This window comes from Anomaloglossus baeobatrachus, chromosome 11, assembly GCF_048569485.1.
Source record: "Anomaloglossus baeobatrachus isolate aAnoBae1 chromosome 11, aAnoBae1.hap1, whole genome shotgun sequence".
NCBI classification, from domain to species: domain Eukaryota; kingdom Metazoa; phylum Chordata; class Amphibia; order Anura; family Aromobatidae; genus Anomaloglossus; species Anomaloglossus baeobatrachus.
The window spans coordinates 175,639,055-175,659,025 of NC_134363.1; the positions used below are offsets into that span (position 1 = coordinate 175,639,055).

The 19,971-nt window shown below is 47.6% G+C and overlaps 1 protein-coding gene across 1 annotated transcript in view; it reads left to right on the plus strand.

The window, feature by feature from the left end:
* Positions 1 to 4,474: 4,474 nt before the first annotated feature.
* POU2AF3 (POU class 2 homeobox associating factor 3) overlaps positions 4,475 to 19,971 on the plus strand; it is a 20,880-nt gene continuing 5,383 nt past the window's right edge. The window contains exons 1-4 of the mRNA XM_075327685.1: positions 4,475 to 4,618; positions 10,512 to 10,606; positions 15,552 to 15,618; positions 16,331 to 16,545. Of these exons, the coding sequence (XP_075183800.1) occupies positions 10,547 to 10,606; positions 15,552 to 15,618; positions 16,331 to 16,545 (342 nt within the window). The 5' untranslated portion in view covers positions 4,475 to 4,618; positions 10,512 to 10,546. The remainder of the gene's footprint in view (positions 4,619 to 10,511; positions 10,607 to 15,551; positions 15,619 to 16,330; positions 16,546 to 19,971) is intronic.

Consider the following 19,971-nt stretch of genomic DNA (forward strand, 5'->3'; position numbering starts at 1 on the left):
TGCTGTATATAAGGTGAGGGCAGTGGATATGCTGTATATAAGGTGAGGGCAGTGTATATGCTGTATATAAGGTGAGGGCAGTGATATGCTGTATATAAGGTGAGGGCAGTGGATATGCTGTATATAAAGTGAGGGCAGTGGATATGCTGTATATAAGGTGAGGGCAGTGATATGCTGTATATAAAGTGTAGGCAGTGAATATACTGTATATAAAGTGAGGGCAGTGAATATACTGTATATAAGGTGAGAGCAGTGGATATACTGTATATAAGGTGAGAGCAGTGGATATGCTGTATATAAGGTGAGAGCAGTGGATATGCTGTATATAAGGTGAGAGCAGTGGATATACTGTGTATATGTTTAGGTCAGGGATATGCTGTATATAAGTTGAGGGCAGTGGATATGCTGTATATAAGGTGAGAGCAGTGGATATACTGTGTATATGTTTAGGTCAGGGATATGCTGTATATAAGTTGAGGGCAGTGGATATGCTGTATATAAGGTGAGAGCAGTGGATATACTGTGTATATGTTTAGGTCAGGGATATGCTGTACATAGATTGAGGTTAGGTATATGCTGTATATAAGGTGAGGGGAGTGTTGAGCAAGTAGTTGACTATTTGTACTCTCTATGTTGTTAGCGAGTATTGTCCGCTATGTGCATATTCCTTACGAGTAGCGGGCACAATGTAAGTCAATGGGAAATACTCGCTAAGCAGAGAATAACCCAAAAGCCGTATTATTTTCTACTCACACGACTAGCGCGGCTTTCACGATATTCTCTATTTAGCGAGTATTTCCCATTGACTTACATTGTGCTCACTACTCGTAAGGAATATGCGAATAGCGGACAGTACTCACTAACAGCATAGCGAGGACGAATAGTCAACCACTCGCTCAACACTGGGTGAGGGCACTGGATATACTGTATACAAGGGGAGGGCAGTGTCTATACTGTATACAAGGGGAGGGCAGTGTCTATACTATATACTAGGGGAGTTTAGGGCAGGGTGAACATACCATTGGTCCAACCTCTGCAGCTGCACCCTCCAGTAGCCCAAAAAGTAAGGGTGCATTCACACTGCGTTCTTCCCCCCCATTCAGTGGTCCCGTCGGGGCTTATGTCTGAACCCTCCGCATAATGAGACTGTAGGCACCGATGGGGACATTGACTATAATTGTGGTGACAAGAGTCACCGTGTATTCTGTCGTGCCCCATTTTTGGGCGTATTCGTCTACTGGAGGTGGACACCCAGACTTAGACTAATGTCCGCCTCTCAAAGGTGTATACGCCTGACACTGGTGCACTACAGGGCACATAATGACCCCATCTGCACCATTATAGTCAATGGCCCGATTGGTACATTCATCCGTATCTCGTTTTGCAGGGGGTCAGACATAAGCGCTGACGGGACCACTGAATTGGGGGGAAAGAACGCAGTGTGAAACTGGCCTAAGGGGCCACCTCAAGAGTAGGTGGAATTGAGAATTAGGAACTATTGGATTGAAAGGGCCCACTTACTGTTCTTGCATAGCGGCCTCTTCTGTGTCCCTCCCCGGATCAGGGATCCAGGCTGTATATAAGGAGGGGTCAGGGATACGCTGCGTACCCCATATACACACATTTCTGTCCCTTTATCTCCAGACATGCAGGGCACAGTATACACAGCAGGGCTGTATCCTCGGCAGGCCGCTATATACTGTATACAGGCAGGTTGGAGCCCACATGGACCGCTGCGTTCCCTGCCTCTGCCCTCTCCCTGGAGCCTCCGATCCCTGCCCCTTGCCCTCTCCCTCCATTCCCTGCTTCTGCATTCTTTCAGGCCTCTGCATTGCCTGCCTTTGCCCTCTCCCCAGACCCTCCGTTCCCTGCCTCTGCCTTCTTCCCGGACCCTCCGTTCCCTGCCTCTGCCTTCTTCCCGGACCCTCCGTTCCCTGCCTCTGCCTTCTTCCCGGACCCTCCGTTCCCTGCCTCTGCCTTCTTCCCGGACCCTCCGTTCCCTGCCTCTGCCTTCTTCCCGGATCCTCCGTTCCCTGCCTCTGCCTTCTTCCCGGACCCTCCGTTCCCTGCCTCTGCCCTATCCCTGGACCCCTGCCTCTGCCTTCTGCCCGGACCCTCCGTTCCCTGCCTCTCCCTTCTTCCCGGACCCTTCGTTCCCTGCCTCTGCCTTCTTCCTGGACCCTCCGTTCCCTGCCTCTGCCTTCTTCCCGGACCCTCCGTTCCCTGCCTCTGCCTTCTTCCCGGATCCTCCGTTCCCTGCCTCTGCCTTCTTCCCGGACCCTCCGTTCCCTGCCTCTGCCCTATCCCTGGACCCCTGCCTCTGCCTTCTGCCCGGACCCTCCGTTCCCTGCCTCTCCCTTCTTCCCGGACCCTTCGTTCCCTGCCTCTGCCTTCTTCCTGGACCCTCCGTTCCCTGCCTCTGCCTTCTTCCCGGACCCTCCGTTCCCTGCCTCTGCCTTCTTCCCGGATCCTCCGTTCCCTGCCTCTGCCTTCTTCCCGGACCCTCCGTTCCCTGCCTCTACCCTATCCCTGGACCCCTGCCTCTGCCTTCTGCCCGGACCCTCCGTTCCCTGCCTCTCCCTTCTTCCCGGACCCTTCGTTCCCTGCCTCTGCCTTCTTCCTGGACCCTCCGTTCCCTGCCTCTGCGCTCTCTCCGTGCCTTTTGTTCTCTGCCTCTGCCCTCGCCCTGGACTTTACATCTCCTGCTTCTGTCCTCTCCCTTGACCTTCTGTCTCCTGCTTCTGTCGTCTCCCTGGATCCTCAGTCACTGCTTCTGTCCTTGCCCTGTTCTCTCTGTCACCACTTCTGCCCTCTCCCTGGACCCTCCGTTTCCTGCTTCTGTCCTCTCCTCTCATCTTCTGTCTCCTGCTTCTGTCCTCTCCCCTCATCTTCTGTCTCCTGCTTCTGTCCTCTCCCCTCATCTTCTGTCTCCTGCTTCTGTCCTCTCCCCTCATCTTCTGTCTCCTGCTTCTGTCCTCTCCCCTCATCTTCTGTCTCCTGCTTCTGTCCTCTCCCCTCATCTTCTGTCTCCTGCTTCTGTCCTCTCCCCAGACCTTTAGTTCCCTGCTTCTGTGCTCACCCTGGTCCCTCCATCCCCTACTTCTGCCCTGTCCCTGGACCCTCCGTTTCCTTTCACCTCTCCTCGACCCCGAAGCTTCCACTCCCTGCCTCTGCCAGGACCTTCTATTCCCTGCCTCTGCCCTCGCCCAGACCTTCCATCTCCTGCTTCTGTCCTCTCCTAGACCCTCTGTCACTGCTCCTGTCCTTGCTCCGTTCCCTCCTTCACTGTTTCTGCACTCTCCCTCGACTTTCCGTTCCCTCTGTCCCCAGCTTGTATCCTCTCCCCGGACCCTCCGTTCCCTCTGTCCCCGCTTCTGCCCTCTTCCCGAACCCTGGTACACTCATTCCCTGCCTATGTCCGCATCCCAGACCTTTAGTTTCCCACCTCTGCCATCTCCCCGGACTCTCCTTTCTCTGCCTCTGCCCTGTCCCCGGACCTTCTGTCTCTCACTTCTGTCCTCTCCTCAGACCCTCCGTTCCCTTCCTCTCCTCGGATCCTCCGTCTCCCGCTTCCGTTCTCTTCTCGCTCCCTCCGTTTCCTGCTTCCTTCGCTTCTGTCCTCGCCCCGGCAGTTACCTGGAGCCCTGAGCGCAGCAGCAGCAGCAGGAACCGTGCACGGAGGCGCCCCTGCGTCCCTCACCCTGCACCCCTGCCCCTCACCCTGCACCCCTGCCCCTCACCCTGCGCCCCTGACCCTCACCCTGCGCCCCTGACCCTGCTCCCCTCACCTTGCGCCCGCCCCTCACCCTGCGCCCCTCACCTTGCGCCCGCCCCTCACCCTGCGCCCCTCACCCTGCTCCCCTCACCCTGCGCCCCTCACCTTGCGCCCCTCACCCTGCTCCCCTCACCCTGCGCCCCTCACCTTGCGCCGGCCCCTCACCCTGCGCCCCTCACCTTGCGCCCCTCACCCTGCTCCCCTCACCCTGCGCCCCTCACCTTGCGCCCCTCACCCTGTGCCCCTCACCCTGCTCTCCTCACCCTGCTCCCCTCACCCTGCGCCCCTGCCCCTCACCCTGCACCCCTGACCCTCACCCTGCACCCCTGCCCCTCACCCTGCGCCCCTCACCTTGCGCCCCTGCCCCTCACCCTGCGCCACTCACCCTGCGCCCCTGCCCCTCACCCTACGCACCTCACCCTGCGCCCCTGCCCCTCACCTTGCACCCCTACCCCTCACCCTGCGCCCCTGCCCCTCACCTTGCGCCCCTACCCCTCACCCTGCGCCCCTGCCCCTCACCCTGCGCCCCTGCCGCTCACCCTGCGCCCCTGCCCCTCATCCTGCGCCCCTGCCCCTCATCCTGCGCCCCTGCCCCTCACCCTGCGCCCCTGCCCCTCACCCTGCGCCCCTGCCCCTCACCCTGCGCCCCTGCCCCTCACCCTGCGCCCCTGCCCCTGCGCCCCTGCCCCTCACCCTGCACCCCTGCCCCTCACCTTGCGCCCCTACCCCTCACCCTGCCTCCACTCCCCGGTCACCTTTGGTCGGGCATATCGGAGTCTCCCGAGCCGTAGTAGATGCTGTGAAGTCTGTGGCTGCCTGCAGGGGACGAGCTCCTACATTTTGGTGATTAATGGGTTAATGCTATATGTATCTTATTTTGTATTAGAAACTATCAGCTCTGGCGGCAAAACAGGAATTGGGTTTGATAATAAGTAATTATTCTACATTCTATGTGTGCAGCTTCTGTGCTCAGCGGATCAGAGACAGTGCAGAACCAGCGCCTGCCTCCACTGACATGCAGAGTCCTGGGTGGCTGTACACATTAGTCTGTAGCTTCCTCATCCATCCCTATATATATATATATATATCCATAACCCTTTATGTAGTTGTACATTACATCCAAAAGATCACTTGAGTTTTCATCCTCCTGATCAACACCCCCCCTCCCCTCCCCCCTCCAGGTCTCTGGCTGTGGCTTATCTCTAACACAGGCTCAAAATTCTTATCCAACTTACATATAGTATGTAAAGGCTGCTGATTGGTGGAGTCCGGACAGAGGGGAGTACAGACCAATGCTTTGACCAGTCGTGGGGGTTTCAGGGCCTGGCACCACAAATAGCAGCTCCTATAATAAATAATTTTTGCGATTGACAAGCTTTAGTGATGAGCGGGCACTACCATGCTCAGGTGCTCAATACTCGTAACTAGTGATAAGCGGGCACTACCATGCTCGGGTGCTCAGTACTGGTAACTAGTGATGAGCGGGCACTACCATGCTCAGGTGCTCAATACTCGTAACTAGTGATAAGCGGGCACTACCATGCTCGGGTGCTCAGTACTGGTAACTAGTGATGAGCGGGCACTACCATGCTCGGGTGCTCAGTACTGGTAACTAGTGATGAGCGGGCACTACCATGCTCAGGTGCTCAGTACTCGTAACTGGTGATGAGCGGGCACTACCATGCTCAGGTGCTCAGTACTGGTAACTAGTGATGAGCGTGCACTACCATGCTCGGGTGCTCAGTACTGGTAACTAGTGATGAGCAGGCACTACCATGCTCGGGTGCTCAGTACTGGTAACTAGTGATGAGCAGGCACTACCATGCTCGGGTGCTCGGTACTGGTAACTAGTGATGAGCGGGCACTACCATGCTCGGGTGCTCAGTACTGGTAACTAGTGATGAGCGGGCACTACCATGCTCGGGTGCTCAGTACTGGTAACTAGTGATGAGCGGGCACTACCATGCTCGGGTGCTCAGTACTGGTAACTAGTGGTGAGCGGGCACTACCATGCTCAGGTGCTCAGTACTGGTAACTAGTGATGAGCGGGCACTACCATGCTCGGGTGCTCAGTACTCATAAATAGTGATGAGCGAGCACTACCATGCTCAGGAGCTCAGTACTCATAACTAGTGATGAGTGGGCACTACGATGCTCAGGAGCTCAGTACTCATAACTAGTGATGGGCGAGCACTACCATGCTCAGGAGCTCAGTACTCGTAACTAGTGATGAGCGGGCACTACCATGCTCAGGTGCTCAGTGCTTGTAACTAGTGATGAGCGGGCACTACCATGCTCAGGTGCTCAGTGCTTGTAACTAGTGATGAGCGGGCACTACCATGCTCGCGTGCTGGGTACTTGTAACTAGTAATGAGTGGGCACTACCATGCTCGGGTACTCAGTACTCATAACTAGTGATGAAGGGCACTACCATACTCTAGTGCTCGGTACTCGTAACCAGCAGTCGGATGCTCAGATGAGCCCGACTCGTGTACCGAGAATAATGGAAGTCAATTGTTTGCGTGATTAGCGCTGCTGTCACTCAGGCTATCTGCGGCTAGCTGGAGTCCTCCACCCGCAACCGCAACTCACCTGTGACTTCAGCGCTGATCGCGCAGCTCACTTCAGTCACTTGGGCGACTTGCTGTCACAGTTGGAGGATCCAGTGGTGGCCGCAAGTAACCTGAGTGACATCATCGGTGATCGTGCGACTCACTTCAGTTGCTGTGTGGTGCTGGCAGGAGCGGCGGTGTTCTACTGCAGCTCTTGTCAGCTTCATGTAGCTGAGCTGAGAGCATCGTGGGACCTCTGTGGATTACACCGGACATGGAGGGGTTTTTGGGGCTTAATAAAGTGGTGAACGAGGGTGTTTTTTATTGTTTATTATTTCAAATAAAGGATTTTTCTTTTTGTGTGTTTATTTACTTAAACTTACAGATTAATCATGGAAGGTTTCTCGGGGAGACGCCTGCCATGATTAACCTAGGACTTAGTGGCAGCTATGGGCTGCTGCCATTAACTCCTTATTACCCCGATTGCCACCGCACCAGGGCAATTCGGGATGAGTCGGGTAGAGTCCCGGAACTGTCGCATCTAATGTATGCGGCAATTCTGGGCGGCTGCTGGCTGATATTTTTAGGCTGGGGGGCTCCCCATAACGTGGGGCTCCCCATAACGTGGAGCTCCCCATCCTGAGAATACCAACCTTCAGCCGTGTGGCTTTACCCTGGCTGGTATCCAAATTGGGGAGGACCGTACGTCTTTTTTTTTTGATTATTTTTTAATTTTTTTTACTGCTCGATATTGACACGCCCACCGGCGGCTGTGATTGGTTGCAGTGAGTCAGCTGTCACTCAGCGTGGGGGCGTGTCTCACTGCAACCAATCATAGGCGCCGGTGGGCGGGGAAAGCAGAGAATACGAGATGGAATAATGAGCGGCCGGCATTTTCAAAATAGTAAAAGCCGCCAGAGCTTTGTGACAGCCATGTAGCGCCGCGCCGGTGATCGGGGATCCGTGAGTATGAGAGAGGGGGGAGACTGACCGACAGACAGCGAGAGGGAGAGACAGAGAGAGAGACCGACTGACGGACTGAGGGAGATTGACTGACATACACAGAAAAAAAAAGATTGACCGACATCGCTTCAAAAAAGCACAAAACGGACACAGACCACACGGAGATGCATCCGTGTCACGTACGTGTGCTCACGGAGCCATTGAGTTTAATGGGTGCGTGTGTGCGTGTTCCGTGCAGAAAACGAACATGCATCCATGTTTTACGGACAAACAAACGTATCACGCACACGGACACACACACCGTATGGAATAACGCACGTGTAACTCCATACATTGATTAACATTGGAGTACGTGTGTCTGTGTCTCAGGAACATGCAGGAACGGACCTAACACGTACCAGAGACACGTGCGTGTGAAGGGGGCCATAGAGATAGGGAGAGAAATCCATAAAACACTGAATAAACATTACAGATAGTTTGTGTGACGGGACAGCAGTGATAAAGTTACCATCCGTTACCCGCAGCCATATATATTGAGATCACTTTGACATTACTAACGCTGTTCTTGCATTTAAGAGCTGAAAATGGTTTTGATACACAATTAGAAAACCTCAAAGTGTCGGGACAATCAGATCTTTGTCACCTGTAGTCTAATTTTTGGGGAAAAAAAACTCAAAAACTCAAAAGATTCACTTGCCTCTAATTTTGGGCAAGACCTGTCGAAATTGTTAGGTTTGGCCAACTTTTCTCTAATTTGAACGGGAGGGATTTATACACACATAAGAGAAATATTGGTAAAACTATCTTATGTTTATAATATAGGGGCAGTTATCAGGGCAAAAGGGATTGGGCGTGGTGGACTCAACTTCTCTGATCCTTTGTACAGAAGAATAGGCGCGACTATCGGAGCGACACAGAATCCAGACAGAGACGACAGACGGCTGCCAATAAGGACTGTGTCTTTTTGTGTTTTACTGAATAATCTGGGACATTTTTGCAGTTTATTTTTTAAAAGATCTCCTCTTTAAGTGGATTCAAAGTTTTTTTCAGTTTGGTCACCATTTTTTTTCATAAAAAATAGTGCTGCAATTTACAGTATGCAAACCACGGGGCGACGTGAGATAAATTGTGTAAGCGCTTCACCAAATGTATCACTCCAAATGTAACATTCCAAATGTATCAATCCAAATGTATCAATCCGAATGTATCAATCCGAATGTATCAATCCGAATGTATCATTCCAAATGTAGCAATCCGAATGTATCAATCCGAATGTATCAATCCGAATGTATCAATCCAAATGTAGCAATCCGAATGTAGCAATCCGAATGTATCAATCCAAATGTAGCAATCCGAATGTATCATTCCAAATGTATCAATCCAAATGTATCAATCCAAATGTATCAATCCGAATGTATCATTCCGAATGTATCAATCCAAATGTATCAATCCGTATGTATCATTCCAAATGTAGCAATCCGAATGTATCAATCCAAATGTATCATTCCGAATGTATCAATCCAAATGTAGCAATCCGAATGTATCACTCTGAATGTATCAATCTGAATGTATCAATCCAAATGTATCAATCCAAATGTATCAATCCAAATGTATCAATCTGAATGTATCATTACGAATGAAGCAATCCGAATGTATCACTCTGAATGTATCAATCCAAATGTATCAATCCAAATGTATCAATCTGAATGTATCATTCCAAATGTAGCAATCCGAATGTATCATTACGAATGTAGCAATCCGAATGTATCACTCTGAATGTATCACTCTGAATGTATCACTCTGAATGTATCAATCCGAATCGATCAATCTGAATCTATCATTCCGAATGTATCAATCCAAATGTATCATTTTTAAGAGTTTGACACAAAGTATATTTTTATTTCTTGCAATTGTTACAATGAGCTCATTTAAATAAAAGTCAGTCCATCCTGGTTCCTACTGGGTGGTCCTGACCCCCTACTATGTCCTAATAAGACTTATGGGCAAAATATGTCTTTATACAAAAGGCTAAATTTTTCCTTTTCTCGCTGGCCATTGATATTGTGAGAATAGGTTGATATTTCCAGGTTTTTTGTAGACTGGGGGAGGGTCAGCAGTGGGCGGGACACCTTATACCTGCCCCATTGTATTACTGGAGACTTGCGTAATAGAGGATAATAAGACTATGCACACAGATAAGGGTGCATTCAAAATAAGTTGCCATATTCTGCAGTAAAGTGTTTGGCCTGTAGGGCAAATACATCCATAGATCTCCATTCACCCAATGGAGGTCAAATCCTACTGATCAGCAGATTGCACTAAAAGTGGCACAGTGCTATACAATTTATAGTGGTTGTGAGTGGTACTGCGCACATACACTTACAATATATGGGAGATGTAGTACCTTTTATGGCCACTATGTGATGTATAGAGCTGAGCCACAGAAGTGGAACAGTGCCATACAATGTATAGTGGTTGTGAGTGGTACTGCAGTCATCCACTTACAATATATAGGAGATGCAGTACCATTCATGGCCACTATGCGATGTACAGAGCTGAGCCACAGAAGTGGAACAGCGCCATACAATATATAGTGTTTGTGACTGGTACTGCGCACATACACTTACAATATATGGGAGATGTAGTACCTTTCATGGCCACTATGTGATGTATAGAGCTGATCCCCAGAAGTGGAACAGTGTCATACAATGTATAGTGGTTGTGAGTGGTACTGCAGTCATCCACTTACAATATATAGGAGATGCAGTACCATTCATGGCCACTATGCGATGTACAGAGCTGAGCCACAGAAGTGGAACAGCGCCATACAATGTATAGTGTTTGTGACTGGTACTGCGCACATACACTTACAATATATGGGAGATGTAGTACCTTTCATGGCCACTATGTGATGTAGAGCTGAGCCACAGAAGAGGAACAGCGCTATATATTCTATAGTGACTATGATTGGTACTGCAAGCTGTCTCCCATATTTGTGTATGGGAGCGCACAGTACCGTTCACAACCATTAATCAGCTGATTGTGGGAGTGCCTGATCGTAGGTTATCAATATTGCACTACAAAAAGTGTAATATGCCCGTTATTTACCCAGACACTGTCTGCTTGCTCTTGATCGGCAGTGTAACCGGTTCAATGTTTTGAACTCTCTTATTTGCTTTTCTCATGATGCAAATGTTCATTTTCTGACATTTGTTTTTCAGCCAAACCGAAGGTGTACCAAGGGGTTAAAGTTAGGATGACTGTGAAGGAGATGCTGGAACAGCGGAGGGCGCTACAAGCAGAAAAGACCAACTCAGTAAGTCTCCCATCCCCCACACTGCAGCGCTGCAGACAACCAGACCATGACACCAAGCGTTAATACCGCCATCTGCCGCCACAGACGCATAGCGCTATTTGCTTTTCTCACCTGTGCTAAGTCCCTGCCAGATATATGTAATTATTAATAGGGCCGGTTCCAGGAGAACAATGGCTTTGTGCTGCATGAAAGTGCGGTTTGGTCCTCCGCCTCCATATTACGCTGATCCGTCTACATGCATTATAGGACTGTCCGCGTGTGTGAGACGCCATGGAGTCACTTATGTAATTCTGGGATTTGGTGATTAATATAAGACAGGTGGATTGTAGGTTTCATTAGCGTTTCTCTCCATCTTCACAAGCGATCCCCTGTCTGCCGGGACCCCCACTCAGGGGTGGATCTGTGAATTGTCCTGGTGTAATGGGGCTGTGGATGCACCGCGGCTCCGCTCATTGGATGGGGCTGTGGATGCACCGTGGCTCCGCTCATTGGATGGGGCTGTGGATGCACCGTGGCTCCGCTCATTGGATGGGGCTGTGGATGCACCGCGGCTCCGCTCAGTGATGGCTGTGAATTGCCCTGGTGCAATGGGGCTGTGGATGCACCGCGGCTCCGCTCATTGGATGGGGCTGTGGATGGTCCGCGGCTCCGCTCATTGATGGCTGTGAAATGCCCTCGTGCAATGGGGCTGTGGATGCACTGCGGCTCCGCTCATTGGATGGGGCTGTGGATGCACCACGGTTCCGCTCATTGATGGCTGTGAATTGTCCTGGTGTTAATGGGGCTGTGGATGCACCGTGGCTCCGCTCATTGGATGGGGCTGTGGATGCACCGCGGCTCCGCTCAGTGATGGCTGTGAAATGCCCTGGTGCAATGGGGCTGTGGATGCACTGCGGCTCCGCTCACTGGATGGGGCTGTGGATGCACCACGGTTCCGCTCAGTGATGGCTGTGAATTGTCCTGGTGTGATGGGGCTGTGGATGCACCGCGGCTCCGCTCAGTGATGGCTGTGAAGTGTCCTGGTGTTAATGGGGCTGTGGATGCACCGCGGCTCCGCTCAGTGATGGCTGTGAATTGTCCTGGTGTGATGGGGCTGTGGATGCACTGCGGCTCCGCTCACTGGATGGGGCTGTGGATGCACCACGGTTCCGCTCAGTGATGGCTGTGAATTGTCCTGGTGTGATGGGGCTGTGGATGCACCGCGGCTCCGCTCAGTGATGGCTGTGAAGTGTCCTGGTGTTAATGGGGCTGTGGATGCACCGCGGCTCCGCTCATTGATGGCTGTGAATTGCCCTGGTGCAATGGGGCTGTGGATGCACTGCGGCTCCGCTCATTGGATGGGGCTGTGGATGCACTGCGGCTCCGCTCATTGGATGGGGCTGTGGATGGTCCGCGGCTCCGCTCATTGATGGCTGTGAATTGCCCTGGTGCAATAGGGCTGTGGATGCACTGCGGCTCCGCTCATTGGATGGGGCTGTGGATGGTCCGCGGCTCCGCTCATTGATGGCTGTGAATTGCCCTGGTGTGATGGGGCTGTGGATGCACTGCGGCTCCGCTCATTGGATGGGGCTGTGGATGGTCCGCGGCTCCGCTCATTGATGGCTGTGAATTGCCCTGGTGTGATGGGGCTGTGGATGCACCACGGTTCCGCTCATTGATGGCTGTGAAGTGTCCTGGTGTTAATGGGGCTGTGGATGCACCGTGGCTCCGCTCAGTGATGGCTGTGAATTGTCCTGGTGTGATGGGGTTGTGGATGCACCGCGGCTCCGCTCATTGATCGAGAACAACGCATTTCACTAGCCCTTTTCTCCAAATCGCTGGGGGTCCCAGTGGTCAGACCCCCAAGAAAATCAAGTTATCACCTCCCCTTGCAAAAATCCAAAACCTCAATAAAAGAGATATGGAAGATCCCAAGATGAGAGGACTGCCTAGAAATTGATGAAGGTGCACCTTGAAGCCTATGCTTCGTTTGCCAGATACCTCTCCCATCCCCCACATTAATGTGCATGCTCAGTTCAGCACTTGCTTTGAATGGAGAGAGTGGAATGAGGCTGGAAATGCAACAGCTCTATCCTTCCCTCTCCTTGCGCCACCTACAAGGAGGTCCCCATAGACAATCCGTGCAAACTCATGTAGAACATACAAACTCCATGCCGGTATATTCCATTCCAAGACACCAACATCGCAGTGTAAGGCGACATTCATACATCCGTGTGCTGCCCACCAAGCACAGGCGGCAAGGTAGTGTGCTGCCCACCAAAAACACAGGCGGCACGGTACCAAACTCCACAGCTTCATATAAGCCTTTGAGGCTATTGAGTTGAGCTCAGGAGACCCTCAGCCGGTCCAAAACTTGGACCGTAACACACGGATGAGTGAATGGAGCCAAAAAAAGTGCAAAATGATAGTCAGCCGAGTCCAAAAAGGCTGCAAAAATTACAACTCTCAGCAAGCACAATAAATCAGATGCTGAGGATCGTCCTCTTCCTCTATGTTCTTTTATATGCGCACAGTTCGTTTTTTGATGCAGATTTGGTGCAGATTGTGGCCCAAATCTGCATGCCTATCCTTATCCTAGCAAAGTCAAGGAGAATTCTGAAGTGCTGTGCGCACTTATTTTTTACGTGCAGATTTGTTGCAGAAAATAATCTGCAGCATGTCGATTGATGGTGCATTTTTTCTTTTTTTTTCTAGCGGTTTTTAGCCTTTCCACCCATTGACCTTATTAAGAAAAACGCACGGCACAAAAACGCACTAAAACGCATGCGTTTTTTGGTGTGATTTTGGTGCATTTTTTTGTGCATTTTTGATGCATTTTTTGTGCTTTTTTGATGCATTTTTTTGTTCTGGTTTTGGTGCATTTTTTGTTGTGGTTTTGGTGCCTTATTAATGCACTTTTTGTTGTGGTTGTTTTTGGTGCATTTTTTGTTGTGATTTTGGTGCTTTTTTGGTGCATTTTTTGTTGTGGTTTTGGTGCGTTTTTGGTGCATTTTTTTTGTTGTGGTTCTGGTGCATTTTTGGTGCTTATTTTGTTGTGGTTTTGGTGCCTTTTTTGTTGTGGCTTTGGTGCGTTTTTAGCGCCTTTTTCTGCGAAAAGGTGAAGATTTCATGCAGAAAATGTCTGCCCCAAATTTGCAGCGTGCTCCCACAGCCTAAGACCCAGTGCCCACGTTGTGTAGTTTTGACGCGTATTTTCAGAAATCCGCAGCAAAATCTGCATGTCCATTGTGAAGCCGGCAAAGTCTATGAGAATTCAGAAGTGATGTGCCCACGTTGCTTATTTTTCCCTTGCATATTTGGTGCAGAAAAAAAGAAATCTGCACCAAATGCGCAAGGGAAAAATACTCAACGTGGCCACAGCACTTCTGAATTCTCATAGACTTTGCTGGCTTCACAATGGACATGCAGATTTTGCTGCGGATTTCTGAAAATCTGCGTCAAAATCCGCAGCTTGGATACAGGGCCTTATTACACTTTGACAAAGTGCACTAAACAAAAGCATCCACATTTATTTATTTATTTTTTATTTCAATATTTATTGTTTTTATTTCAATATTTATTCCTTTATTTCCTTTTTTTTTTTTCCTAGTTTAGATTTGATGTTTTCATTCTGCTTTCATTAATAACAGTTTGAAGGGTTTTGCACTAGGAAATATTTGTCTTGGGAGCAGCCGGGTAAATCATTAGCTCTTCCTGGTTCACATCATTGAAATCTGGAACAATAAAACACAATAGAGGGCACCGCTCCCCCCTCCTCCCCCCCTCAATTAGCAGCTCCTGGGACACCTTAGTCCCTTTAAACATTAACGCCCTCCTTGCTGGATTGGTTTTACCTCTGCAATGATCCTTTATGGGAAATCTAAAGCAAGGCACATGATTTTAAGATTTCACTATAGAAATAAAATTAATGGGAGACGTTGGGGATTTTAAGATGAACAGCAATAATATAGTTCTAATAATGTAGTGCATTTTATTTATTTATTTTTGCATAAATATTGAACATTCTGCAACATTGTATCTTGCAGTCATTTTATTTATTTTTCCATAAATATTGACTATTCTTGCAACTTTGTATCCTGCAGTGCATTTTATTTACTTGTTTTCCATAAATATTGAACATTCTTGCAACATTGTATCTTGCAGTGCATTTTATTTATTTATTTTTCCATAAATATTGACCATTCTGCAACTTTGTATCTTGCAGTGAATTTTATTTATTTAATTTTCCATAAATATTGAACATTCTGCAACATTGTATCCTGCAGTGCATTTATTTACTTATATTTCCATAAATATTGACCATTCTTGCAACATTGTATCTTGCAGTGCTTTTTATTTATTTAATTTTCCATAAATATTGAACATTCTGCAACATTGTATCTTGCAGTGCATTTTATTTATTTATTTTTCCATAAATATTGACCATTCTGCAACTTTGTATCTTGCAGTGAATTTTATTTATTTATTTTTCCATAAATATTGAAAATTCTTGCAACATTGTAGCCTGCAGTGCATTTATTTACTTATATTTCCATAAATATTGACCATTCTTGCAACATTGTATCTTGCAGTGCATTTTATTTATTTTTCCATAAATATTGACTATTTTTGCAACATTGTATCCTGCAGAGCATTTTATTTACTTATATTTCCATAAATAGTAACCATTCTTGCAACATTGTATCTTGCAGTGCATTTTATTTATTTTTCCATAAATATTGACTATTCTTGCAACATTGTATCTTGCAGTGCATTTTGTTTACTTATTTTTTCCATAAATATTGAAGATTCTTGCAACATTGTATCATACTTGCAGACATAATGTTACCAAAACAACACAAGAAATGAACACATCTCAAAAAAGACCAGCAAAAAATGAAATATAAACTTACCCCCAATATCTTCTTCTTTATCTTATCTAATCCAAAATTTATCTTTTCTGCAGGAGTCCAGACAGAACAAAATGCAAGCTTCCCATCCAATCCTTCCTCCTCCTCCTCCTCCTTCGTCAGGTTGGTATTTTAAAAAAAAAAAAAATCTAAAAAAAAATGTTAAAATCGTGACAAAGCCAGAGGAAATTCTTCATAGATGTCAGGCTTAAAGCTGGCGGCTCGATTTAAGATCCACTCAATCATTACTCCGACCAATAGGATCAGAAGGAATGCAGACGAGAAGGAGAAAACCGTATAAAGGGTTAATTGGTGACATAATTGATCTCGGAACCTTAAGAAATAGAATATTACCCTTAAACCTGCAAACTGGTTTCTTTGTTGCAGAGAAGAGATTAAATCTGGTTTACGTCTCGCAGGTTTATAGCGGCCGCTTTATTCTTATGCTGATCCTCATTTCAGATAAGGGGTTTGGTGGTTTTTTTTTTTTTTTTAGATTATCATTGGAGATTGGTAGGAGCTGGAGGAGAATGGAAATGGCTTGTAAGGTCACCCCGAGTCATTAAGGACACCGGCATCACCAATTTGTAGCAAATCGATATTGTATCTTATGTGACATCAGATCCTTGAAATATTATGAATGGAAGCATCTAAGATTGTAGATAAGAACAATGAGGCTTATGTGAGGAGCCGGCGTCCACTCCTGACCAGGATCAAAATATAAAGTCTGTTGTTCAAGGCAAATAAGATTATGCAAAAGATTGTGTTCATGTTTGATATGCAAATCTTCCAGTGTATAGGTGAAACTAACCATGGTCTTGTGTCCTAATCCTAGACATGATAAGTGCATACGAACATACGGCGCCCTGCGCACCCAGTTACCACGAGACCCGACAGCCCCCCATCTATGGTGCCCCGGAGGAAAGCCTTGTGGACGCCTACCTGCACCCCGAGCCCATCACAGACTCCAGCTTCACCATATTCCAGAACCAGTCTTTGTGCTTCCAGGAAGAAGCCTTCCAGCCGTCTCCTGTCTTCTACCAGAACATGGTAACTTTCATTCTTATTCTCATCCTCTATACAATGAACATTAAAGACGTCTCCAACTTCCCTAAAACTGGGTCCAGTGGTCAGTGCTTCTTAGATGATACTTCTCTCTTCTATCCCTTCCTACCCATTTTTATCACTTCAAGAACTTCTAGAACCTCTAGAAAACATCTAGTCACATTCTCTAGGACATGTATCGCTGCACAATTTGCAACATTTAATTCCCCAAATCTATCAATATTTTACTCCATTTTTGGCCCTTACACTAACACTTAATGGAGAGTAGAGGGGGCCCGGATATCTTTTTGGCACCCACACTTAATGGAGAGAAGAGGGGGCACGGATATCTTTTTGGCACCCACACTTAATGGAGAGAAGAGGGGGCACAGATATCTTTTAGGCACAAACACTTAATGGAGAGAAGAGAGGGGGCACGGATATCTTTTTGGCACTAACACTTGATGGAGAGAAGAGGGAGCACAGATATCTTTTTGGCACCAACACTTATTGGAGAGAAGAGGGGGCACGGATATCTTTTTGCACCAACACTTATTGGAGAGAAGAGGGGGCACAGATATCTTTTTGGCACTAACACTTATTGGAGAGAAGAGGGGGCATGGATATCTTTTTGGCACTAACACTTATTGGAGAGAAGAGGGGGCATAGTTTTTTTTAAGGTTGAAGGGAGACTCTAAAGGCCACTTTACACACAGAGATAAATCTGCGGCAGATCTGTGGTTGCAGTGAAATTGTGGACAATCAGTGCCAGGTTTGTGGCTGTGTACAAATGAAACAATATGTCCATGATTTCACTGCAACCACAGATCTGCCAAAGATTTATCTCTGTGTGTAAAGTTGCCTTAAGTCCATCTAGTTCAACCCCGCGGTCCACTGCTCCATCAGAAGACATATCTGATTCCGGTAGCGTCAGCAGATCCCCGCCGTTCGGGCCCGGAGCCATGCCGCTGGGGCATGGATATCTTTTTGGCACCAACACTTAATGGAGAGAAGAGGGGGCACGGATATCTTTTTGGCACCAAAACTTAATGGAGAGAAGACGGGGCACAGATATCTTTTTGCACCAACACTTAATGGAGAGAAGACGGGGCACGGATCTCTTTCTGACACCAATACTTAATGGAGAGAAGAGGGAGCACAGATATCTTTTTGGCACTAACACTTGATGGAGAGAAGAGGGGGCATGGATATCTTTTTGGCAACAACACTTGATGGAGAGAAGAGGGGGCATGGATATCTGTCTGGCACCAACACTTAATGGAGAGAAGAGGGGGCACAGATATCTTTTTGGCACCAACACTTATTGGAGAGAAGAGGGGGCACAGATATCTTTTTGGCACCAACACTTAATGGAGAGAAGAGGGGGCACAGATATCTTTTTGGCACCAACACTTATTGGAGAGAAGAGGGGGCACAGATATCTTTTTGGCACCAACACTTAATGGAGAGAAGAGGGGGCATGGATATCTTTTTGGCACCAACACTTAATGGAGAGAAGAGGGGGCACAGATATCTTTTTGGCACCAACACTTAATGGAGAGAAGAGGGGGCACAGATATCTTTTTGGCACCAACACTTAATGGAGAGAAGAGGGGGCACAGATATCTTTTTGGCACCAACACTTATTGGAGAGAAGAGGGAGTACTGATATATTTTTGGCCCCTACAATTAATGGAAAAAGAGACTAGGTGTTATGTTGCAATTTGTGCAAAATTCTACATTAACAACTGACATTTGACACATTGCTCTCCTGCCGTTATCTAATATTGTGAAGTGGCTACCAAGCTTAAAAGGTTGTGCAGAAAAGGTAATTTTATTATTGAAGTGGTGTCCTCATCCTCAATATTCCGGAGTGCCCCATTCCCCCAGTCTTCCAGCTTCCTGCCATCTTGAGGTGCAATCCTGATGACTGACAATTCAGGCCGATGGCATGGCAGAGCTGCTAGCCCAAAACTGTGCAGCATCAAAGAAGCACAAGGGCACTGAAGCGCACCCCAACCAACCGGCGTTAGAGCAGCACTTACAAGCTCTATAGCAAACAGCTTGCAAGCGCACTTTCCTTGCCTAGGAAACTGGCCTCCTCTGAGGTAGTTGGTAACCTAGGCAATAAGCTATAAACCATAGAATAAAAAAAATCCCATTGTTCATGAGTCTGGAGAAGATTTAGAAAAAGGCAAATTGCACAGTTGTTAGTTCTTGCAGCGTGTTGCTATTTTACCCATTAATGCAGATGAAACAACAACTTTAATGTGCAATATTTGACAGGTCTTCGGTGCTTTCACATTGCTTCGTTGGTCCCATCGGGGCTTACGTCCAACCTGTGAAGCCCTAGTGAACTCCATGTCCAAGAGAGTTAAGGAGAAAAATTGGGCCACACAAAATATTTATACTTTGGGCACAATTTGGCCATTTTCACTTAGGGGTGTACTCACTTTTGTTGCCAGCTGTGTAGACATTAGTGGCTGTGTGTTGGGTTATTTAGTGGACACCAAAGTTACACGGTTATACAATTTGCACACTGACATTGTACATTGTATCAAAGTGTCAGATCTTCAGTGCTGTGCCATGAAAGGATAAAATAAAATATTTACAAAAATGTGAGGGGTGTACTCACTTTTGTGATATAATGTAAAAGTGATTTGTAAAGGTGCTATCAACATGAATTTTTCACCAGATGTCGGTAACAACCCATCCAATGCACACAGGCAAAAAAAATCAAACAATAGATGTTCATAGATCTAGTGATGTGTAATAATATAAATTAGAATGATAGAAATAACTCAGGGAAAAAGTATTGAACACGTTACTGCAATTTATTTAATACTTCTCACAAAAGCTTTTGTTGGTGATGAAGCTTCCAGACGCCTCCTGTATGGAGACACTAGGCGCGTGCATTGCTCAGGTGGGATTTTTGTCCATTCTTCCACACACACTCCCCACATCCTGCAGGTCCCGGCTCCTTCTATGATCTCTGAGCTTTAGTTCCTTCCATATGTTTTCTATTGGATTCAGCTCTGGTGATCGGCTCGGCCATTCTAGCAGATTCATTTTCTTTCTCTGGAACCAGTTGAGTGTTTCCTCAGCTGTGCGTTTGGGATCATTGTCTGCTGAAATGTCCTGCCTCGATTCATCTTCATCATCCTGGTAGATGGCAGCAGATTTTTCATCAGGAATGTCTCTGTGCATTTCTCCATTCATCCTTCCTTCAATTATATGAAGTTTGCCAGTGCCGTCTGCTGAAAAACAGCCCCACACCGTGATGTCCCCACCTCCACACTTCACTGTTGTTGGTGTTTTTGGGGTTATTTTACCTTTTGGCCTCCAAACATGGTGTGTATTATGACCTCCAAAGAGTTCAGTTTTGGTCTCATCTGACCAGACTGTATTCTCCAGTATTTCAGACTTCTCGTT